At 36.4% G+C, this 24,019-nt stretch overlaps 1 protein-coding gene across 3 annotated transcripts; it reads right to left on the minus strand.

Moving 5' to 3' along the window:
- Positions 1–300: 300 nt before the first annotated feature.
- LOC123629104 (eukaryotic translation initiation factor 2 subunit 3, X-linked) lies at positions 301–22,715 on the minus strand. 3 transcript variants are annotated; one of them, XM_045539073.1, is made up of 13 exons: positions 22,418–22,715; positions 21,729–21,792; positions 20,297–20,424; positions 20,093–20,214; positions 18,212–18,306; positions 15,619–15,777; positions 14,355–14,489; positions 12,210–12,304; positions 11,704–11,848; positions 8,411–8,580; positions 6,843–7,015; positions 1,530–1,594; positions 301–723 (listed from the first exon to the last, which is right to left on the minus strand). In XM_045539073.1, the coding sequence occupies exons 1-12, from the start codon at positions 22,484–22,486 to the stop codon at positions 1,537–1,539; spliced, it is 1,413 nt and encodes a 470-aa protein (XP_045395029.1). In that variant the 5' UTR covers positions 22,487–22,715; the 3' UTR covers positions 301–723; positions 1,530–1,536. The 3 variants fall into 3 exon arrangements, 2 of the variants coding, with proteins under 2 accessions (XP_045395029.1, XP_045395028.1); XR_006731904.1 differs by having other exon boundaries at positions 682–723; positions 1,530–1,590; positions 22,418–22,713; XM_045539072.1 differs by lacking the exon at positions 1,530–1,594 and having other exon boundaries at positions 22,418–22,703.
- Positions 22,716–24,019: the final 1,304 nt, after the last annotated feature.

The following is a 24,019-nucleotide window of genomic DNA, read 5'->3' on the forward strand; positions in this document are numbered from 1 at the left end:
TAAGTGCAAGGTATCTAGGGACAGGGTGACGAGAACTATCTTGAGCTTCCTAATGTTCCAGCCTAGGAACAGAATCTTAGGGGGATTTCTGAAAAGGTCCCTGTAAATGAGCACTTATGCTCCAAAGGAGAATTTAATCTGAATCTGTTAATTCTCCTTTCATCCTAAATTTTAAAGATAAGGCCACATAAAATCTGGGACAAAATGGGAGCCAGTCTCTGAAGACACCTTTTGTCTTCAAGTTTCTACTAGTCCAACAGTCCTTTATGCCTGGAAACTCAAAAACAAATTATGAAGGAATAAAAAGAAAAACTTTTTATTTCAAACTCTTGGGATGTGTTATACAGCAAAGGCTAGTTGTTAACAAGCAATTTCATTTCAAAGCCGCATGGATGTACAAATTTGAAAATGTTTAGCAAAGATCAATGTCTAATAAAGTATACATTAAATTAATCAATATGTCAGTTCTGACATTTATTGTAGACACTACTGTAATGTTTAATTGGAAATAAGATTTTCAACAAAAAAATGAGAATAATCTGATAGCTTTGGCTAAGGTTATCGGCAGTGGAATTTATTCCCTTATTTGCTTTGAAAATATATAACTCTAGGTTGCTAAGAAAAATTCTGACTTCATTCAAATATTTAACTGTGATTCTTCAGTCATCGTCTACTGTTGGCTTGATGGTCACTCCTCTTCTTATCTGACCCCAACCAATTAAACTGTAAAGTGAGCATAAAACAAATCATAAATTTAAAATCCATTTGATCTGCATTATCACATAAAATCATGACATTAACTGCTTTTGCTTGCCTAATTCTAAATTCAAATTTGTTCTCATAACATGTTCCTATATAAAGAAATGACCATATCATCTCCTTAGATTTATGGAACCTTATATATAAGTGCTGGACAGCATAAATGACAAGAAAAGCAAACAAGATGTTGCTGCTATACACACACACACATCTTCCTCTAATGCAATATACGTTCTCGTTCAGAACCAGCAAATAAGAGCACTCGAAGTCCCCTTAAGGACCCATGCCCATATATAAAACACTTCAGACTAATTAAACAAAATTTCATTATCTATCCTTCCTTCATGAAAAATGCAAAATTTTTTCCCCAACTTTTACAGCATCTTGACAGATTATAATGGATTTAAAAAAATAAGAATTAGAAGATCATATAATCCCTAAGCAGATGCTTCTTAATAGCTACTTTAAAGCTTGCACTGGTCAATGACCAGGCCAGTAATTTAGCAAAAGCAAAATCTACCTTAACATGGGTAAAAACTACAATTGTAAAAAGACTAAAAGAGAAAGAGGAAAATCAGCAAAGTGGAGGACTTGAAGGCTCCAGGGCATTGTTCCCCCTACAGAAACACCAAATAACCAACAACATACTGGTCAAAATAGTTTTGTGGAAAATCTAGAAACTAGTTAAGGATTTGCAGTAATCAACCAAATACTCAACCAAGAAAAAGCTATGCTCAACATAGTAGAAACTTTTGTGGCATTTTGCTCACCTTCGTTTCACCATCTATCAAGTGCAACCCCGTGAAGCAGAAGCCAATCAATTCTCAGTTCCTTTCTCAGGGAAGAAAGAAAAGAGTGGAACTCATTTTCAAAGTTTTAGCTTAACTGCAGCCTGCCCAAGGGACTAATTTATGCTTTGCTTTTTTGAAGCCCTGGCAGAAACTGGCATAGTACAGATATCAGATTGGAACCTTCTGAAAGGAGTGGTGGGGCTGTAAGCTTGAGAAGTGCAAGGGAATCTACATCTGGGGGCAAAGAATACAGGCACAGGAATATCACAGAACAACTAGGTTCAAACAGCACCAAGTGAGTGACTCTCGGGGGGAAGACATTTTTTTGGTAGCCATGTATATGAGAGAATTGGGGAAAAAAACACACACAGACCCAGGGAAGCCACATGTCTAGAAAAAGCTGGAGATCCTCTGCCTTCATTATGGGCTGATTAAAGAAGATCATTCCCTGCAGAGAGCTAGTCTGCAAGATTAGAGGGAGATGTCCTTTCAAATGCCCAGTTTACAATAAAAGGTGACAAGGCACACAAATAATGCGAGAAACATGGCCCATTCAAATGAAGCAAACAAATTTCTAGAAACCAACTCTGAAGAAACACAGGCCTCAGATTTACTCAATAGAAAATTTATAATACTTATCTTAAATATGTTCAAAGACCTAAAGGAGAAGACGGACACAAACATAAAGGAAATAAAAAAAAGAATAACCAAAATGATAGTACCAACAGAGAAAGAAATTATAAAAATAACTAAAAAGAGCTGAAAATATGACTGAATTGAAACAATTTATTACAAGCATTCAAAAGCAAACCTTAACAGAAGCAGCATCAGCAAATCTAAATTCAGGTCTTTTGAAATTATCAAGCTGAGGGGCAAAGAGAGAAAAGAATCAAGACAAGTATACCGAGCCTGAGGAACTTACAGATACTATTCAATGCATCCACTATGAAAGTCCCTAAGGGAGAAGAGACAGACAAAATGGTAGAGAATGTATTAGAAGAAATAATGCTCCCAAATTCCCCAAATATAAAGACACAGATACCCAAATACAAAAGTTCAAAGACATCTAAGTATGAAAAACCCAGAGACCCACATAGAAACACATGATAATCATTATGTAAAGTTATAGACAAGCAGAAAATCTTGAAGCAATAAGAAAAAGTGATTCATCACATACAAACAATCCTCAATAATATTATTTGCAGATTTCTCAAGAGGCCAGAAGGCAGTAGAATAACACACTTAAATGATGAAAGAAAACAATCAGTAAACTGAGAATTCAATATCTGACAAAACTGTCCTTCAGAAATGAAGGATAAATGAAAACTTTCCCACATAAACAAAACATGAGGAAGGTCCATTACTACTAGAGCTGCACTAAAAGAAATGTTAAAATGTTTCAAATAGAAACAAAAGGATGTTAGACAATAAGCCAGATGCAAATAAAAAGTTCTCCACTATAAGTAAATGCACAAATATAAAAACCATTATTACTGGAATTTGGGTTCAAAATTCCACTTTTCACTTTTGATAGGATTTAAAAGACAAAAGTATAAAACTATAAACCCATTAGTGGGTACACAGTAAAAAAAAGAGGTATAGAAAGATGAAAAATTTGTCAGATCAGTAACAAAGGGGAGGAACTAACTGAAAGTTTTTTTTGAAGATGGGGTCCACCCAGGCTGGAGTGCAGTGCCATCATGGTAGCTCACTGAAGCCTCAAACTCCTGGGCTCCAGCAATCCTCCAGCCTCTCAGCGTCCCCAGTAGCTGGGACTACAGGTACATGCTACTTTGCCTGGCTATTTTTTCTATTTTTTGTAGAGACAGGGTCTTGTTTTTGCTCATGCTGGTCTCGAACTCCTGGCTTCAAGCAATCCTCCCGCCTTGGCCTCTGAGAGTACTAGGATGACAGATTACAAGCATGAGCCATAATGCCCGGCCTAAAAAAGATTTTGTATGTAATTAAAGGTATCAAGGTAAATAAGTTGTTACTAACTTTAAGATGTTATATGTAATACCCACGAAAATTAGAAATACATATGCTATAGAATATATACAAAAGAGAATGGTAAGGAAACGTGTTACTATTAAAAAAAAATGAACTCAACAAAAAAGGCAATAAAAGAGGAAATGAGGGACAAAAAGGCTGAATATCCCTAATCCAAAAATACGTGAAACTTTTTGGGGTGTCAACATGATGTTCAGAGAGACATGCATCAAAGCACCTCCTATTTTTGGACTAGGGATGCTCAACTGCTAAGTTGAATATATTGTTTAATGGGAAACTTTCACTTTTCAAGGTTTTAAAAAGAGTTCTGAAGATGGGCAGTAGTGATGGTTGTGAAACAATGTGAATGCACTTAATACTAATGAACTATATCTTAAAATTAGTTAAGATGGTTAATTTCATGATATGTGTATTTTAGCATAATTAAAAAAATAAAAAGGATAATTCAGACATTCCTTTAAATAACACTTAAAAATTTTCCAAGCCTAAAATTTCATTTGGATAGAATTCTCTTACAATAATAGTGGGCAGAAGCAAAAGATATTTTGTTTTAAAAACTTGTTCTAATCCAGAAAATGCCCTATTCATTCTAAACATTACATTCCATGGTGGAAGTCTTTGGAAGTTCTATATTATTTACACTTATTCTTAAATACAATCAATGGAAATCAGAATACGAGAGAAAACAGTAAAATCAAATTAACAGAAATCACCACAAAACTGTATTATTTTCTCAAAACATAGTAAAACTTAACTTTTACAATACTAGTATACGTTGGATGAATCTTAAAAATGATAAATGATGACGGTGGGTGCAGAGGCTCAAACCTAGCACTCTGGGAGGCCGAGGTGGGAGGATTGCTTGAGGTTAGGAGTTGTAGACCAACCTGAACAAGACAGAGACCCTGTCTCTATTAAAAAACAGAAAAATTAGCCAGGTGTGGTGGTGCACCTGGAGTCTCAGCTACTTGGGAGGCTGAGGCAGGAGGACTGTTTGAGCCCAGGGGATTGAGGTTGCAATGCGCTATGATGATGGCAAGGCACTCTAGCCAGGGTGACAAAGAGTGAGACTTTATTCCCCAACAAAAAAGAAGAAAAGAAAAGAAAAAAGAGATAAACAATGAGAAAGCTTCATGGGGCAAAGTCTTAAGGATAGGCTTAACAAGAGAGCTTGATAAGAAAAGAACAGAGAGCCAAAGGGGATTTGAATTATTATGGGAACAATAAAAACTGCAGAAAAATGGAGTTTATAGTGGTGGAACGGGAAGAAAAGTCAAGTTGTTGGTGTCAACTCTGATGTTTCAAAAAAAAAAAAAAATGGCCAGGTGCAGTGGCTCACAGCTGTAATCCTAGCATTTTGGGAAGGCAAGGTAGGAGGATAGCTTGAGTCCAGAGTTCGAGACTACCTTGAGCAAGAGCAAGACCCCATCTGTACAAAAAATAGGAAAAATTAGCTGAGAATGCTGGTGCACACCTATAGTCCCAGCTACGTGACAGGCTGAGGCAGAAGACAGATTGAGTTTCAGATTGAACTAAGTTAAGCTATGATGATGCCACTGCATGCTAGCCCAGGCAACAGGGTGATTGTACCCTGTCTCTAAAAAAAAAAAAAAAAAAAACAAAAAAGAAAGATTGAAGCATGCTTGTTTAAGGCCTTAAATACTGGAGTCAGGTGAGGATTTACTAGAAATTGTTGAAAACAGTATGATGAAATGTTTTAAAAGACTAAATTTGACCAAGCAGTAAAGTCACTGAAAAAGGAGGTCAGAATTTTTTTTCTAAAACTTACTAAGTACACAATGATGATGTGGGCTACAATGTTACTCAGAATGAGAAGGGATAGATTAGTAATCCAGAAAGAAGAAAAAAATACATTTAAGAGTCACAGACCTGTGTTCACAAGGATAGTTTCTAGCTATCTACTACAAGTCTTATAAGTCCAGTAGCAATAGGCACACATCCTACTATCTACTTCTTGGTTTCTAAACATGGAGAAATGGCACATTATAGGAAGTACAAGATGAGCCTGGGGCATTTTGCACCATGATGAATCCATTTCCAAAAAAGCACAGGAACAGGTTTGATGAGAGCCCCATTGGCTAACATGTAACAGTTTGATCACCAAAAGAAAGGAAACAGTACTGCATCATAACCCATCGAGTAAAACAGACATCTAAGTTCACACTGTAGTTATATAGGTTAAATAAACAGGAGAAATGGAATGACAAATGCAGAAAAACAGCAGTTAGAAATATAAAAACATACTATTTTGCTATCCTGACAGTCAAGATTAATTTAATAATGAATAATCATGTGGGAAGAGGGGAGGTAATCTGATCAGGAACAAGCTATCTACAGGAAAGAAGCTACTGCAGTCTCAAGTGATCTCTCCATAATTTGCTTAATAGTTGTAAGAATAAAAGAGAGACTTTACAGACTTCATTTGAGAAGTTAAACAATGTCTAGACCTCATGAACAGAATTAATCTCAACAAGTAGGAGCAACTAGACGTCGTATGACTCTGAATGTGATTCTCTCAAAAGGACATATCACCACCTACATAGCCTTCTTAGCCAAGAATACCCAACCTCAGTTTAATCAGAGATAACATTAGACAAATCTAAATTGAGGAGTCTTCTATAAATTAACTGGCTGGTATTTAAATCCTGTTAAGACAAAGGCTGACAAAGTTCCATATTAAAGGAAACAGGAGAAATTAAAAAAAAAAAAGTAATGTATGACTGTGGATTGGAGCAAGCAAAAGTGCTAAAAAGGGTATTATTGGGACTAGTGACAAAAGTGCAATCTGGAGTACAGTTTTTAGCTTTTCATCAAGTTAAAACTTCTGCACTAGTTATGTATGAGAATGTCCATATTCTCAAGAAATACATACTTGAACTCTATGTCTCAGTATGCAAATTATTCAAGTAGTTGAGAAAAAAATAAAGTCCTTGTTTATATACATGTAAATGTATATGTAAGAAGTGAAAGACAACAAAATTATTAACTTTGAATTGTTTGTTTTTACATACGTTGTGTTTGAGATTAAAAAAAAGCCAGTTGCAGTATTCAAAGTATTAATAAAGACTGAATTATAGCTTTACAATTAGGGGTTAGAAATATAGATTTCAGTCATAGAAATTTATAACTGAGAGTGAAAGTCTCAAGAAATATTGAGTTCAAGGAAAAGTGTGTGCCTCCTTACACCATCAAGAACTAAGTTTCCCAAGAAAATATGCTGTGTTTTTCTTCATTAGATAGTGGCAAAGTGGACAAACTTACCGCCAGTGTTTCTCAACTCTTCTGCTAAGGGCGATTTTTTCTCCTACTTCTGTGCACACCGGATTAGTCAGAACAATTTTACCCAAGTCAGCTTTGACTGCACTAACTCTTCCTCCAGTAGACAGGGATCCTATGTTTACCATGAGAACTTCATTCTTGGACAGCTTTTGTACCTAGAGAAATAAATTCAAAAAAACTAAACTCTAAAATCAAGAAAATGCTTTCTAAAATAAGTGAGGTTATTAAGAAAAATGTATTATACTTATGAAGGGAAAAATAATTCTGTACTAATTTCATTATAATGGGATTTGAACTATATACATCTTACAAGTATCAAAACAAAAGTTTACTTGGCATTCGATGAATTTATACAAGAGCTACCCCTAAAATGAGCTTCTGACATCAAATAATCAGAAAATTTCTTAAAAGTCTGAAGAACCTATCTCGTAAAAAGGGCTTATCAAATTTTCTGAAAGGAACAGTATGGTAAGAATAATACAGTGGTTACGTGGGTCTACTTAAACTTTGTGGCTTTGTAAAACTGGGTTACACCTATCACCAAAGCGAATATTAGCTCCTATTGCTTTATCTACTCTTATAGACTAATGTCAAAGTTCAGATCAATGTTTTTAAGGGCTTCGTACCTCATTAAAAGCCAGAAAATAAACAACAAAAAAGCCTAAAAACCTTACTAAAGAAACTTAAAAAAAAGACAAACCTTGATAAGCCTATGATTCATATTTTAAGCAATGTCCTTATTGCTTTTTCATAACCATATCTTTTCCCTAATATATAAAGGACTCTATGACCATACATATACAGAATTTCTAGTACTATAGTAGAAGTATGCATTCCTTTTAAGGTTACACAAAAGCCTAGTGTTAAAAAGGTAATATAAAATCCCATACTGATCTTTGGTCACTTGTTTCTCTGGGCAAGATTACTGTATCTTGGATATCTTTTAATCAAGAAATATATAATCCATCTCATTGTTTTACAGATGGCACATTTTCCTATCACTGTTAAAAAAGTTAACTCTGCAGTGAAACTGCTGAAACTATGTGTTTGCACATTTAATATTTTGATAACCAGTACTATATTCATCTACAAAAATGTTACAAATTTATATATTCTCTAAGAGTATGAGTAATTATTTCCCTGTATCCCTGTCAACTGGGGTGTTGATAATTTTCCATCTTTGTCAACTGAATCTTATTCAGTCTTACGTTAAAGTCACATATTAGGAAAAGTCTTTTAATACATGACACAAATACTTTTTAAAAAATTCACTGGTCTGATTGCAGTGGTGTTTACAAGTAACTGATCATGACCAACCACAAATTCCTTTGTCCCTTCTCCACTCCCACTGCTTTACTTGACTAGCACAAAAAACTCCACAAAAACTATCAAATTGATTTATGGACATTTACCCTATAAATCTTTTCAGTTTACTCAGCCTTCCTTTTTTTGTAGTTCTATTTCATAAATATAAAAGGATGAAACACATAACTGGTTGTGACGCTTTGTTCTGCTTATATTCCTGAAATAGAAATCATAAAAGGATTTACCTTTGCTGCTTTTTTGTCTCCTTCTGTACGTACACCTAGAAGTCGTCTAAGCAGAAAATAGGAAATTTCTAGTTCTGTGAAGATCTCAGGTAAATTTCCAACTGCACCAAGCACCTGTCCTACCATTCTGTCAGCACGGCACAATGTTGGATCAATTTTTGTTCCAACTCCTAACAAAAAATAATACATAACTATTTTAACATTTTATTTCTTAAAATGCCTACAAAGCTAAAGTTAGCCAAACCAGGAAAGCGTATATTACACATTTTACAGTTACACTTTGCCCATATCATTTAATAGGCACATAATTAAATCATATACAAAATCCTTCCTTTATCTAAAAAATACAGATTTGGAAACAAGTTTGCTAAAAATTTAAGAACAAAGAGATTCTCTTGATTTAAATTACAAAGGGCAAATACTACCTGCTTAATTAAGATGAATTTTATTTAATAAAGCTATTCAGTAATAATAAAGCTTAAAAAGATAGGTCATAATGATAATTATACTGATAATTTTTAACACTGGTTGGTGGACATATAAGGGTTATTGTTGTTGTTACTATTCTACTTACATTTTTTTTTTTTTTTTTTTTTTGAGACAGAGTCTCACTCTGTCACCCTGGGTAGAGTGTAACGGTATCACTAGCTTACTGCAGTCGCAAACTCCTGGGCTTAAGCAATCCTCCTGCCTCAGCCTCCTGAACAGCTGGGACTGCAGCCATGCACCACCATACCTTGCTAATTTTTTCTATTTTTTGGTAGGGAAGGGGTCTTGCTTTTGCTCAGGCTGGTCTCAAACTCCTAACCTTAAGTGATCCATCCTCCTGCCTCAGCCTGCCACAGTGCTAGGATTACAGGCATGAGTCTATTTACATGTTTATACATTTCAATTATAAAAAGTTAGATTAAAAATTTCTCAGAATTTCCATGCTTATGTAATAATCAGCCCCAACCACATATGGTAAACTCTTAATTATGGGGATAGAGAAATTAAATATGTAACAATGGGAGAATTTCAGCAAAATGGCATAGTACAAGCCCCCAAAACTCTCTTCTCTACTGAAAACAATGAGAAAACTGATAAAAATGTCAGATCAATATTTCAAAACTCTGAGGCAATCTGAGAAGTGCTTATTTAAGAAAAATCATTGAATCTCAGTAAGAATAGTGAGTTTGTGATCTTTTTCACTTGCCCTAATTTCATCTCTGTACAGCAGCTGTTGGGTGGCAACAAAAACTAACAACCTGCACTTGTGGCGGAAAGCCAGCAGCAGCCTGGCATCCACTGGAGGGAGGTGGAGCTCCTCATTCCCAGAGAATTATCATTGGACTTGTGTGATGTTTTCCTGAAATATCCTACTTTCAAGGCTGAGTCTCTATGCCTGCTGCAAAAAGCCTTTTCCCAAAAAGCATTTATTGAGATCATCTGGAGGTAACTGTATAACACTGGAGGATAACAAAGCTTAAAAGAAAAAGCTTTAGAATGAGATGTACATGAGGGAGCTTTCAAAAGTGTGACATATTCCTGCAAACCTAGAAAGCCATGTGCATGGGTAGAGCTATCACATACTCAGGAAAGACCTGAGATGGTCAGTTCTTATCTTTTAGCTACTGGGCTGAGCATTGACAGCATGCTGCAACATGCACACAGACCCCTTTAGCATGCATTGAGAGACTCACTGGTTCTGGGCATTAAAGAAATCTATTTAACCACTAGCTGACCACTAAACTAACTAAGCCTACTTCAGCAGACACACACAAAAATAATACACAAGTCACTAAATAAACAAAGAACTAACAAGCAGCAGCAATAACAGCAAACTCTCAGCAGGAGAGTGAACTAAATTACAGAGCCACCACTGTATCATTTCAAAATAGTCTCAACAGAAAACTATGAGATGCACAAGTAGAATGTATGGCCTATATAAAGAAAAAGAAAACAATTTTGAAAATCACTGATCACTTGAGGCCAGAATTTGAGACCAGCCTGGGCAACGTAGTGAGATGCTGGCTCTAAGAAAAAATTAAAAATTAGCCAGGTGTTGTTGCAGTCATACTCAGGAAGCTGAGGCAGGAGGATTGTTTGAGCCCTCAAGTTTGAGGTTACAAAGAGCTATGATTGAATCACTGCACTCTAGCCAGGGCAACAGAAACCCTGCCTGTTAAAAAAAAAACCACACATACGTGTACAAAATTGTACACAAGGAACTAAAGACGTTAAAATTACTAGACAATTGTTTTAAGTTAGCACATTTTAAATGTGTCCTAGGGACTAAAAACTTATGTCTCAGGAAGTAAAAGTAAGCATGAGGATGATGGCTCATCTACTAGAGAATATCAATTAAGACAGAGAAAGTCTAAGAGAACCAAATGGGCATTTTGGAGTCGAAAAGAATAACAACTAATATAAAAAAATGGCCAGAGTAGCAAGAGAAGATTTAAGCAGGAAGAAAAAATCAGCAGACTTGAAGACAGTTGAGTTATCCAGTCTGAGGAACGGAAACAAACAAGAAAAACAAAGATATTCTCAGAAACCCATAGAAAACCATCAAGCATAGCAACACACAATCAGTCTTTGAAGGAAAAAAATCTGAATAAATAATGGGTGAAAACTTCCCAGACTTGATTTTAAAAAGAGAGAAAAAAGAGAAAGAAAAAAAGGGAAAAACAATTTATGCATTGAAGAATCTCAACCACCCTCAGATAAACTCAAAGAGGTCCCAAGTAAGACATACTTTACCCAGACTGTTAAAAACGAGAGAAGTGACTCACAAGGTACAAAGAATTCTCACAAGGTGAACAACTAATGAATGAGTCAGCAGATAGAAGGGAGAGTGCATTGAGATAACATTTTCCAAGTGCTCAAGGAAATATATAACTAAAACACAGACCCAAACTCTTTTTCAGTCAATATTTTCTTCTTTAATACAAAAGACTATAGAAACTCTCACAAAATTGCCTTTCCTGGATAGTGGTAATACACTGAATAGTAAAGAACTAGAAAAATCCAGATTATTTCATCAATTCCTACAAAATGGAAGTTATCTTTTAGTGTCAGCCCAGTGTACATATGATGTCATATGACACAGGTTATATTTCTGCCTCTCTTTCTTCCCTTTTTTCATGTGAACTAAAATCAACTTAACCACATGTATTACCCGTCTACCCAACTGCTCCACACAAAATTAAAATGTCTAATTACTGATGTATCTTCTTGGATAATCCACTTAACACAAAAATTTACATGACCAGCCACAAACAAAAGCTTATGGACTAGAGTAGAATCCTTACCAATAAGTCCCCCTGGAGCAGCATACTGAAGAGTATTGTGTTCTGCAAAAAGTGACATAATTTTGGAAAAGATTGGTTTACACATGAGTTTTCCTTCACTGTCTTTGGAAACAATACCAGGTCTGACTTCTATCTCCTGGCCCACCTGAAACATACAAATAAGTGACTGAAATACGTGGGACAACATAACCACCATCTGAATGTAAACAGTCCTAATAGGTAGACAGCTAAACTGAAAAAGGACCCCTACTTGCAAGAACAATTTCAAACATAAATATAAAAAAATAAAAATAAAAATGTAGAAAAGATTCCTAAAGCTATTAACCACTCAATTTAAGTAATCATCTACAAAAACTCTAAAATTTAGATATAAGACACCTTTAAAAGTCACAACAGTAAACAAAACTATATATATATTTTTCCTAAAAAAACTTTAACTTTTAGACTTAATTTTACCACATTTTTTTTTTCTGGTTAAGACAACAAGAATTTAAAATTCAGTTTACCTTTAACACTCCTTTTAAAATACTACCACCAGCTACACCCCCTTTAAGATCGTCAACTTCACAGCCAGGTTTGTTAACATCAAAGGACCTAATGACTGGGGAGAAGATAGAGAAGAAAAAAGGAATTCATAAAACTCTTGTTATTTTAACTAGAAGAAATATTTTTTCAAGTTAGCTCTCTATAGGAATAGTCACTTGAAATTTGTAACATGAAAAACAAAAATAATTTGATCTGTAAGTGACATGTTACGGTACACCAGAGAGTGCAATGTAACTTTTATTTAAAAAACCCATAAACACTGCTTATACACAATTATTTGAAAGCATGACTTCTGTGGACTGAATTGTATCTCCTCAAACTTCATGTGCTGAAGCCCTCACCTCTAGTACCTGTGAATGTACATATATTTGGAGATTGGGCCTTCAAAGAAATGGTTTAGTTAAAATGAAGCCAATTTAATAGACCCTAATCCAATCTGACTGGAGTTCTTAAAAGAGGAAATTTGGATGCAAAGAGACAAGTATGCATGTACACAGAGAAAAGATTATGTAAAGACAAAAAAAGAAGGAGGCTCTCTATAAGCTGAAGGATGAAGTCCCAGAATAAACCAAACCTGCCAACACCTTTATCTTGAATTTATGGCCTCTAGAACTTAGAGAATAATTTGTTTGTTTGTTTGTTTTAGCCACCTAGTCTGTGGTATTTTGTTACAACAGCTCTAGAAGGGTAAAACCTTACTACCATTTAAAGAAAACTATATATCCACATAAGTGTTTATATAATTACATGAACACAGAGAAAGATATGGAAATACACATTTGCTTTAGTGTTGCAGGACCAAATTTTTTCTTAATATTACATTTATATTATATGGCTTCTGTAATAGAACAAAAAATAATTCTAGGATTATATAACCAGCACTTAGGTGTGGAAAACAGTGATTCTTAACAAAGGGTGTGCATTACAATCACCTAAGAGAACAATTTCCACAAAATACAGAAAAGCCCATGTGAAGTCCCAGAAAGGCTGAAATGTTTGTTTTGGAAAGGGTCCCACCTCTGTCCAGAAACCACAAAGCTAAATAATCCAATCAGACCAATGCTGATACAGCAGATTTAAATTATGCTAAAAGGAACATGAAAATTAACATTAATAGTACATTGAAATGATTTGTATAGAAGTTCAAATATCTTGTTCTTTATTAAAACATTACCTTTCCATAAAGAATACTATCCTTCTCCAATCTTTAAATATATGTATTTTTTTAGAGATGCGGTCTCACTAGGTTGTCCAGGCTGGAGAGCAGTGGCCATTCACTGGCTCCATCAAAGTGTTTTATAGCTTTGAACTCCTGGGCTCAAGCAATCCTCACACCTCAGTCTCCCAAGTAGCTGGGACTACAGGTGTACACCACCATGTCTGGCTTATATTACTCAAATCTTGATCACACAACATACCGCATACTTAGCACAAAAGATTAACAACTATTATTTTATTCAGGACTTGATTCCTCACCCAGTAATGGTAATCTAGCATTGCTAATACAATCTTAGAATTAATCCATTTTAATTGAACATATACATTTTAATGTCACTCCACTTATTTTAAAATGTAACGTTGTCCTTAGATTTCATAAACCCATTCTTTCTCTTAAAATTCAAAAAAGCATATGAATAGGCCGGGCACGGTGGCTAACGCCTGTAATCCTAGCATTCTGAGAGGCCGAGGCGGGCGGATCGTCTGAGCTCAGGTGTTCGAGACCAGCCTGAGCAAGAGCAAGACCCTGTCTCTACTAAAAACAGAAAGAAATTATATGGACAACTAAGAAAATATACAGAAAAAATAAATTTAGCCGGGCATGGTGGTGCATGCCTATAACCCCAGCTACTCGAGAGGCTGAGGCAGGAGGATTGCTTGAGCCCAGGAGTTTGAGGTTGCTGTGAGCTAGGCTGATGCCACGGCACTCACTCTAGCCTGGGCAACAGAGTGAGACTCTGTCTCAAAAAAAAAAAAAAAAAAGCATATGAAGTTTGCAATCTATTATCAACTCTGCATAAAGAACAAATAATAAACATCTATATAGGAGAATCAGCAAGGCAGAAAGATAAAATCAATAGTTAAAGGACAACAGGTAAAGTCCTTACCAATAAGTCGAGGTTCTGAAGTAAAATCTCTTGGAGGTACTGGAATTTTCTTTACTATATACTCACAGACAATTTCAATATTGTATTTCAGCTGAGCAGAAATTGGAATAATGGGAGCCCCTTCTGCTACCGTACCTGTGTAACAAAATTCAGAAAAATAAGTTTTAAGAAACTGTTCTTCATAATCTGTTAATCTCTAACACAGATATACAAAGATCCTCATATATATGTCAGCAACAGGTAGAAAATAATCATTCTGTCTGGAAACATAACAATATTCTGTTTTTCTATCTGAGAATAAATACTATTCCCTATAGAAGAAAAATTGGCTCCGTGCAGTGGCTCAAGCCTGTAATATCCTAGGCACTTCTGACAGGCTGAGGCAGGAGGATGACTTGAGGCCAGAAGTTCAAGATCAGCCTGGGCAACATGCTTAGGCCCCTCCTCTACAAAAAAATGGAAAAAAGAAAGTTAGCCAGGTGCTGTGGCATATGCCTATAGTCCCAGCTACTTGCGAGGCTAGGTGGGAGGAATTCCTTGAGCCTGGAAATTTGGGGCTGCACTGACCTATGATTAGACCACTGCAATCCCCAGCAAGACTCTGTCTCTTAAAAAAAAAAAAAGAAAGACTACTGTTATATTAACAAGCATAATTTTTAAAAAGCAATTAAAGGAATAAATATAGCACAACCAGAAAATAAAATCTGCTAGCTGAAAACACGGCTAACACATAAAAAATTTATTCCTTATTTATTAAATGTCAAACGGACTGGTCAACGAAATGGACCAAGCATAATGATCTTGAAAACATTATCTTTTTCTTTTCTTTAGCACATGGAAGGATTCACAAAGCCTAACAATAAGAACAAGAAATCAGATGTGAAAAATACAATAAATCAAGTCTTCCCCAAAATGAAAACAATATATTGTTAGAGAAAAGACACCATAAAACCTAAAGAAATCACTGTCAGTTCCACTTCTGGAAATATTCAATAAGAAAAAAATATTGTTAGAACAATCAAAAAGCAAAAAAATGTTTCCAGAATATTACTGCATTTTTAGCTAAAATGTCCTTTTAGTATATCAAATTCAGAAATAGATCTCACAGTTTTTATTATGGGGCTAAAAGCAACAAAGACGTTAATTAGAAGGCTTAGAAACAGGTCTTACAACCATAAATTGACTATCTGACATAATATAGTAAGATATCCAGTTTAAATGCTTCTCAAAATAATCCATACATTTCTTAAATAAGGCTTCTTACCTTGTACAAATGCAAGGATCTGTTCATACTGTTCTTTAGCCTGGCTTTCTTTTACCAAATCAATTTTATTTTGTAGAATCAAAATATGTTTCAACTTCATAATTTCTATGGCAGCCAGGTGTTCAGAAGTTTGAGGTTGAGGACAAGACTCATTACCGGCTAAATTGATGATTAAAAAAAAAATAAAACAAGTTGAGTTGTAAGAATTAGTAGTACCTAATCAAAAGCTCTTTGGATATACTGCTCAAGGCAAATTCCTGATCACCATTGTTAAGAATGTGCTTTTGTGTGTCCCTGTTTAAAAGTCCAGGCCTGATTTCTTTGGATCCCCCAGTCTTTTAACTCCCTTTCCTGGTCTTAAGCACAATTTAGGAGTCAACAAACTTGGCTTCTCAAGGCCTATCCACAGCTTTTGCTCAAGCAAAACATAAACCTTTGGCTCTACCTGGTATTTGGAATATTCTGGCCCAGTTAGCTCCTCAGCACCAAAATAGTTAAAACAAGGTGCTTAATGCAATGTACGAACTGTAACTACCCAAGTCTATCAAGGTAGAAAACCACTAAGGTGGTCCCTAATGATCGCTATTTTCTGCAATTCCCACTCTTGTGAAATCTCTCTCTCTAAGTATGGGGATAGACCAAAAACTTCTAACAAAGACAATACTGCAAAAGTGATGGGATGCCACTTCTCAAATTAGGTTACAAAAACTGTGGCTTCCAACTTGAGCGTTCTCTCAAACCAGAAGTTGTCATGTCATAAGGATACCAAGGTAACTGGTCCACGTGGAAAGAAGTGAGTTCAAGTGAATTTAAAAGAAGACTCTCCAGCCCCAGAAAAATCTTGATAACTGCAGCCCCTACTGGCATTTTTAATGTAACCTCATAAAAGATCCAATTCAGAGACACCAAAACTTCTAACCCACAGAAACTATAAATAAATGTTAGTTCCAAGCCACCAAATTCTAAGACAGCGCAGTCCCTCAGTACTCATGAAAGACTGGTTTTAGGACCCCCTGTGTACACCAAAATCCACAGGTGCTTCCCAGTTCCTTACAGTAAACTATGTGTCACTTGCCTATAACCTATGCATTTTACTTTACTATTGTATACTTTAAATCACCTCTGGCTTACTTATAGTATCTAATAACAAAACTTATGCATCACTTCCTTTGCATGGATTGAATGTAGTACTTAGGATGTGAAAAATTCCAGTTTTGCTTTTTGGAACTTTGTGGAATTATTTTTTCTGAATATTTGCAATCCACATTGGTTTAATACATGGATATGGAATCCTTGGATACATAGGGCTGACTGTACTTTTATACACAGCAACAGACAGAAAATACAGCTGTTCATTAATAAAAGGGAAAAACACTATTTTCAAAGATAACCAATAATATAAGGAAATTTGTTCATACATCAAAGATCATCTTCCCAAAGTTGTGATGTTCATTTGCTATGTCTCTGGAAAAGTATATCCCTGTAAAGTAGCATTTGGCCTTGCCCAAAAAGAGGCCTGGTCTTTGTCCTGGACTGAAAGTAACCCACGTTACCCTGACAGAGTATCCTTATTTAGATCTGGGGCTGCCCAAATCAGACCTCAGGATGGGGCTGTCACACTCGAAAATCTTGGGGTGGAAGCTACCCACATCAGAAAGACCAACCATTTGATTTAATGTGAAGGCTTGGGATCCTGAATTATCATCAATCTAATAGGCAATCAATCATGACTAAATAAATGAACTCCAATAATAGCTCTATGCAGGTAAGCTACCTTGGTTGGCAATAGTTCATGCACATTGTCACACAATGATCCTGGAAAAGTAATCTCTGCCTGAACAAATACAATGACACATTAGCCTAAAATCTGGAACTCTCCTAGAATCTATGTTTCTCTTTTCTGGATAATCTTAATCTGTATTCCTTCTCTTGAATAAACCATAACTATGAGCATAACATCTTTCAGTGAGTTCTGTGAGCCTTTCAAAGAAATTGTCAAACTTTAGGATGGTGCCGGAAACTCCTTGAATTTGCAGTTGCTAGAAGTCAGAACAGTTTTATGTACAGCCTGTGTGCTCCAACTTTATATATGGCTATACTCCATGTAGCTCCCAACAACAAATCTCTTGGTAGCTCACAATAGGGAAGAAAGAACAATCTTGGCCTTGAAAACATCCAAACAGACCTTGACTTCAGCATTTCATATGAATGAGACTGGTATCTAAATAAAAACATTGTCATTATTAAAGTGGACAGCCCAGAGTATGTTTGCAAACAAACAAGCAAACATATACTTTTATATCTGAATTTCCAAATAAGACACTGTATAAACCCACATGATTTTGGCAGAAAAAAAGCACCAATGACATACTTTTTTTTTCACACTAGCATAGGAATTCTAACAAGTATCAGCCCCAAATTCACCTTCCTTAGTATTTTATAATAGTTGATTGCCATGGGTATTATTTTGCATGACCTGTTAGTTCTCATTTACAGGCTCTTAAGGCACTTAAAGACCTACCTTCTCCTTTAAATATTCCCTAACAGACGGATTCCACATTTACTTGTTCAAAACAATTCTGATGTATTTTACCTATCAACAGAAGAGCTGCATCCATCACTGCTGCACCATTCAGCATAGTAGCCATCAAAATATCATGACCAGGACAATCAACAAAGGAAACATGTCTAACAATTGAAAAGTAACAATCAGTTTTCAGAATAATTAATACTCAAACACACAAATCATAGACTTTTTAGGGTTAGATCGCTCCAAAAGTAATTAATCTTTTTGCAAAGTAAAATTGCTATACAATTTGGTGGTTCTAGAATTTCAAAATGAGACTACCAGCTGAAATTAAAATGTCTAAACAGCAACACAAAACAGATAAAGTCAGCTTGTGCAGATACAGCTATCCAAAGACAAGCTTCCAATAAGCCTAGAAAAACTATAAAACCCAAAGAGGAGAAGAAATAAACTTTACCGATTATACTAGAAATCATATTAAAAAGTCAAAATCTAATGAATCATTACAGTTTTATTTGTCATCTGCATGTCTTTTGCCTATTTTCTACTTGGGTTATTTTTTACTATTCAGTATTGAGAGTGCTTTATACATTATAGTCTTTTGTTAAACATACGATTTACAAGTTTTATTTATTGGGAATTAGCTGCTTGTCTTTTGATCTTCTTACCAGGATCTTTTGCAAAGCAATTATTTTCAATTTTGATAAAACGCAACTTGCAACTTACTAATCTTTTTCTTTTATGGATCATACTTTAGTGTAACATCTAAAAATGCCTCACTAAACCACTGGTTCTAATGATTTTCCCCTATATTTTCTTCCAAAAGTTCTATTTAATTTATTTGATTTATTTAATTTACTTAATTTAATTTATTATTTAATTTATTTGAGCTAACACTAAAATGTATGCATATTTTAAGCATTTACTCAACACCGGAGCAAACGTAAATTTTAAGTGTCTGTACAATATAGGGCTATAGTATTAGTATAAGGTGAGGTCTAAAAGCAGGCTCTTTTTTCAACTATGGACATTCAGTTGCTCTAATACATTTTTGGAAAACCTACGCTACACTGAACTGCTTTTGTGCCTTTTTCAAAGACCAATTGAACATATTTATGATGTGGTCTTCTTCTAGGTTCTCTATTCTGTGTCATTGACCCACTCCTTTAGCAGCACCACAATCTTGATTACTGTAGCTATATAAGCCCTAACATTTGGTAGCCCAATTCTTCCTATTTTATTGTTTTTCAAAATTTTTTGTTATTCTGGCTCCTTTTACTTTCCAAATAATTTTATTTAAATGAACAAAATACCCTGTTGTGATTTTGGCAGGAACTGTACTAAAGGTCTTTTTGGCAATGCATGATTGTATGCATATTAAATTGCCGGAAAAACAGAATGGGAATTGTCACTGAAAAAAAGAATTTGCTAAAGATTTTCTCTAGCATCTTGAAAAGCTAAATGGAAATGACCATCCTAACACAAACAAAGTAGCACTTAAATAAACAAACAACAAACAAAGCTACACTACGCACTCAAAACTGTTACCATTTTAAAAAACTGTAGCACGTATTGTCATGATTTAAACTTTCCCTGGATACCCCTAACAACCACGTAAGTTACTTGGTGGACATTAGTATTCTCTTATGAAAAATTAGTATCATGCAATCACAATCCAAAAACTGATAAAGGACAAGCGAAAGTAATAAAAAGAATTAAGGAAAGGTTTGCTCTTCTCCTATCCAAAAAACACAGACAACAACTTTAATTTGCAACTATAGTAATCTGTTATATCACCTTGCCAGAAAATACTGTTCAGAGTTTTTAACCTACATTTTGTCAGAAATGCATCTGTATCAAGCTAAAGTTTCAATCACTGTTTAAAATCTCCATTAAATATTTCAACAAGCACAAGACAAGAAAAGTGCTTAGCACAAAAATGATTACCTGACTAGTCTGAAGTTCCCTTTGGTCCCTGGAATGTCTGTAGGAAACTCATCAGGTGTACTACTTCCACAGGATCTATAACATTCTGGCCGAGGACAACTTGAGTCATCTAGTTTATAAATCTAAAATTTGCAATGAAAAGACAATCTGTCATGTGCATATTCAACAGTTAAAGTAAAATGGTTTCCACAATATAGTATGTACCTTGGCATTTGCATATCCAAGCTTTATGGTAATATTTCTTTCCAGTTCATTTTTGAACCTGACAGTGTGAACACCAGAAATAGCTTTTACAACAGTGGATTTTCCATGAGCAACATGACCAATAGTACCTACAAAAAACAACAAAAAGTGAACTTTCCATGTAACTAAGCACCTTGTGTAAAAAACCATACTCACTGTAATATGTTATTGAACTTATTAACCTCAAATAAGATGCCCTTCACTTAAAAGAAACATTATTGAAAGGAATACAAAATTCTGTATGCTAAGAAACTTCCAGTATTCCCAAAGTGAGCTAAGCAGGTGTGACTATCCCTCATACAAAAACAAGGAATCCATAAGAACAATCCCTGTTTAATAAGAATGGAATACTTTAGTTCCTCAGTATCTGTGGTGGATTGGTTCTTCAAATTCCCCCAAATCCCAAATCCCAGGATGCCTAAGTCTCTGATATAAAATGGTGCAGTATTTGTATATAATGCATGCATATCCTCCCATTATTTAAAATCATCTCTAAGTTACTTACAATTGCTTACAATTGTTGTGTTGCTTAGGGAATAATGACACAAGAAAAAAGTATGTACATGTTTAACATGGATAAAATTTTTTCCAAATATTTTTTACTCCCAGATTGGGTTGTTTAAAGCCACACACACGGAAGGCCAAACGCATGTTTTGTAACATTTTAATAACTCCAAGTCTCAGTAGGTTTTATTTTTTGTGGAAACCCTAAAATATCCAAAGTTTCCACTCACTCAAAATAACTTTCAAATTGCTAAGGATGTCAGTCAGGAAAATTATATACTCTAATAACAGCTTATTTATTAAGTAAGACCTTGACAAACACTGTTTGTGATAAGTCTGTACAACATGCATTGTAAACTCTTCCTACAAATGCATAAAGCATATTTCTTTTTTATCTATCTATGTGTTTCCAACACATCTATTCTGTAAGACAGAAACGAAGACGATTCTTTCTGGTTCCCAAAAGGTCTAGCAGACGCTTTGCTCAAATCTGCACCTTAAATATCTGATTTTCAGGATAACTCGGTTAATCACATAGGACTGTGGTCCTCAATCCCCCGGGAAAGCCTGTTACGGACCAGGCCCCCGCCCCCACTGTGGACAAATCCTCCCCCCTGAAACTTAGGAAGTGGGCGCACAGCAGGAGGTCAGCTGCTCCCTCAGCGCTGGCATCACTGCCTGAGCTCTGCCTCCCAACCCCCTCACCGCCTTCACCCCCTGTCCCATCTCACTCCCACGCCTGTCCGTGGAAAAACTGTCTTTCATGAAACCAGTCCTTGGTGCCAAAAAGGTTGGAGACCACAGACACAGGAGATTAAATTTTCCTGTCAGAGACTAGTCAAATTAGGAGTCCCGAACTCTAGTACTTTACGCAACCAGTTATTCTTACCTATGTTAATTGTGGCTTGTCTGCTGATAACTTCGTGTGACAGTGGAGTCAACTTGGTAACATCCTGCAATGAAACATTTTAGTTTAAACATTGCACGGAGGACAAAGCAGTATTTACCTTTCACTTCACGTTTGCTGTTTACAAGCTCTTCTCTATCTAATTTGGTCTCTGTTTACAAAAACCGCCTTTCTTGTAAAACTAATCTTTATTTTAGAGATAAATTCTTTGGGCTGGGGAGATCTAAAAGCTCTTCACGTAGTGCTTACAAAAAAAAAGAGAATTGCAAGCCTTCGCTCCTCACAAACATGAGTCTAAGGTCCAGTCTTTGGAGGCATAGTACAGAGAGGGTAAACAGCTACTTCCCATGGCCTTACTAGAGATACAAATCTTAGTACGTTTTACAGACACCCTCTTCCTAGACCTTCAGAGATGAAAACAGTAGTGTCATTTAACCTCAAGACCTTGCAGCCGAACTCCTCAAAAACTCAGAATACCACAATCGCACATCCCCATTTCTAGGTGGCTGGCCGGCCAAGGTACAGGGGACGGCAAGTTTACCGGAGTGAAGGCGCCCGGCCCCGGGGTTCCCTCCCAACTCGTGCTCCCGACAGCCCAGCACCGACTCTACGGCGGCTCGGGCATGCCCACTACTGAGCTCAAGCTGCATCCTCCCAAAGCAAAACCTCACCAAGGTAGAAAGATCTTGGCGCGAAAGATGCGGCTGCCCTAGAGTCACTCCAGCCTCCCGCTCAGCCATGTTGTCCAGAGAGGAAAGAAGTAGGCCGGCTACCGCCTGACAATATGAAGGCCCCCTGAAGCGGGTCAGGGAAACGGAAGCTGAAACATCAACTAGGGCCCGGGCCTAGAGAGTGACTGGTGCGGCAGTGGCCTCATTGCTTGGGCTTCTCTCCACTTGGATTTGTATAATGCTTGCCGGCAGGCTCACTGCAAACATGACGCAAAATTTCGGGATCTACTTCCCAAACCTGTTAGATATTTTTGTACAGGCAACGCTGAGGACAGTCCCACAAAATGCTCCCTGCAAGGCGAGTGATGCAACTTGCTCTCTGGAAGCCATTTCCGTTTCCTGTGGCGTTGGCGGAAGCAATTTCTTGGGACGTGAGCATTGTATCTTGAATGGGAGAACGGTGACAAAGTCTTTTCTCCTCCATCGGACGCTTTTCCCTCCCTTCCTATTTTATTTTCATTCATTCATTGAGAACAGGGTCTCGCTCTGTCACCTGGGCTAGAGTGCAGTGGTCATCAAACTCACTGCAACCTCAGACTCCAGGACTCAAGCCATCCTCCTGCCTCAGGCTCCCAAAGTGCTAGGAGTTCTGTAATTTCATAACGTCAGCTTGTAGACAGAACCTGCCTGTGATGGGGCTCTTGGGGAGGACGAGACCGGTGCTGAGCCAGCCACGCTCCGAATTCCAAGCGGCCCCTGTTAGGAGGGGAGGGCGCCCTCTCGTGGGAGGGGGTGGAGGGCTGAGCGGCTCCGGGTAGTAGTGGTTTCTAGCTCCAGTGGTATGTAGTGACGCAAAACTAATCTTAGATGGATTTGGCATGGGGTAAAAGCTATTTCAGATGTTTAAGTAAAGCAAATCTAAGAAAACCTACTTCTTTAATGGCAGGTTTCACAAGAAGTTAGTATTTTAATTTAAACAAATTTTGGATAAGAGTGACTACTTACGATGTGAAGTATTGATTTTATTTAATCTTCACAACAATCCATTGTAGTACAGTTCTATTTTACAGAAGGACATTTGAGTTACAGAAAATTTAATTTGGCAAAGTCCTTCAGCTAGTAGGTAGTGGAGGTGGAATTCATAACGCTTGTGCTGTGCTTTTTCTGCTTCAGCACTCTTAAACTCATCAAATCAGTGCTACCTCTGCTTTCAGAGTCACTTTGTCATATTTATGCTGTGCTTGGTAATGAAAAATAACTTATCTGGATTCTAGTGAATTCCAAGTGTTTACTTCTCCAGTCCTGATCTTTTCGCTTATGTATACAAATACCTACCGAACAGTGCCACTTGGATATCTCAAACTTAACTTCCAAATGAATGATTAATATCCTCCATCTCCTAATTCTGCTTCTTTCAAAGTCTTTTTGATCCCAGATAATGACAACTCTAATTTCTGATCCAACCAGAAACCTTGCAGTCATCTTTGAGTCCTCCCTTTGCTTTGTACCTACCTCTGGGAAATTCTGTGGGTTTAAACATCTGCCATTTTGCTATATGTTTTTTATGTCTCTCATTTGTTTCCGTTCTACTGCTCTTCGTTT

This window comes from Lemur catta, chromosome Y (genome assembly GCF_020740605.2).
Source record: "Lemur catta isolate mLemCat1 chromosome Y, mLemCat1.pri, whole genome shotgun sequence".
Lineage (NCBI taxonomy): Eukaryota > Metazoa > Chordata > Mammalia > Primates > Lemuridae > Lemur > Lemur catta.

Excerpts from the sequence above, each read along its gene's own strand:
- LOC123629104 (XM_045539072.1), bottom strand. The coding sequence starts at position 22,486 with ATGGCTGAGCGGGAGGCTGGAGTGACTCTAGGGCAGCCGCATCTTTCG. Across the intron at positions 20,425-21,728 it reads ACAAGCCACAATTAACATAG|GTACTATTGGTCATGTTGCT; the intron begins GTAAGAATAACT and ends TGTTTTTTGTAG. Across the intron at positions 11,849-12,209 it reads TTTTAAAAGGAGTGTTAAAG|GTGGGCCAGGAGATAGAAGT; the intron begins GTAAACTGAATT and ends TGTATGTTTCAG.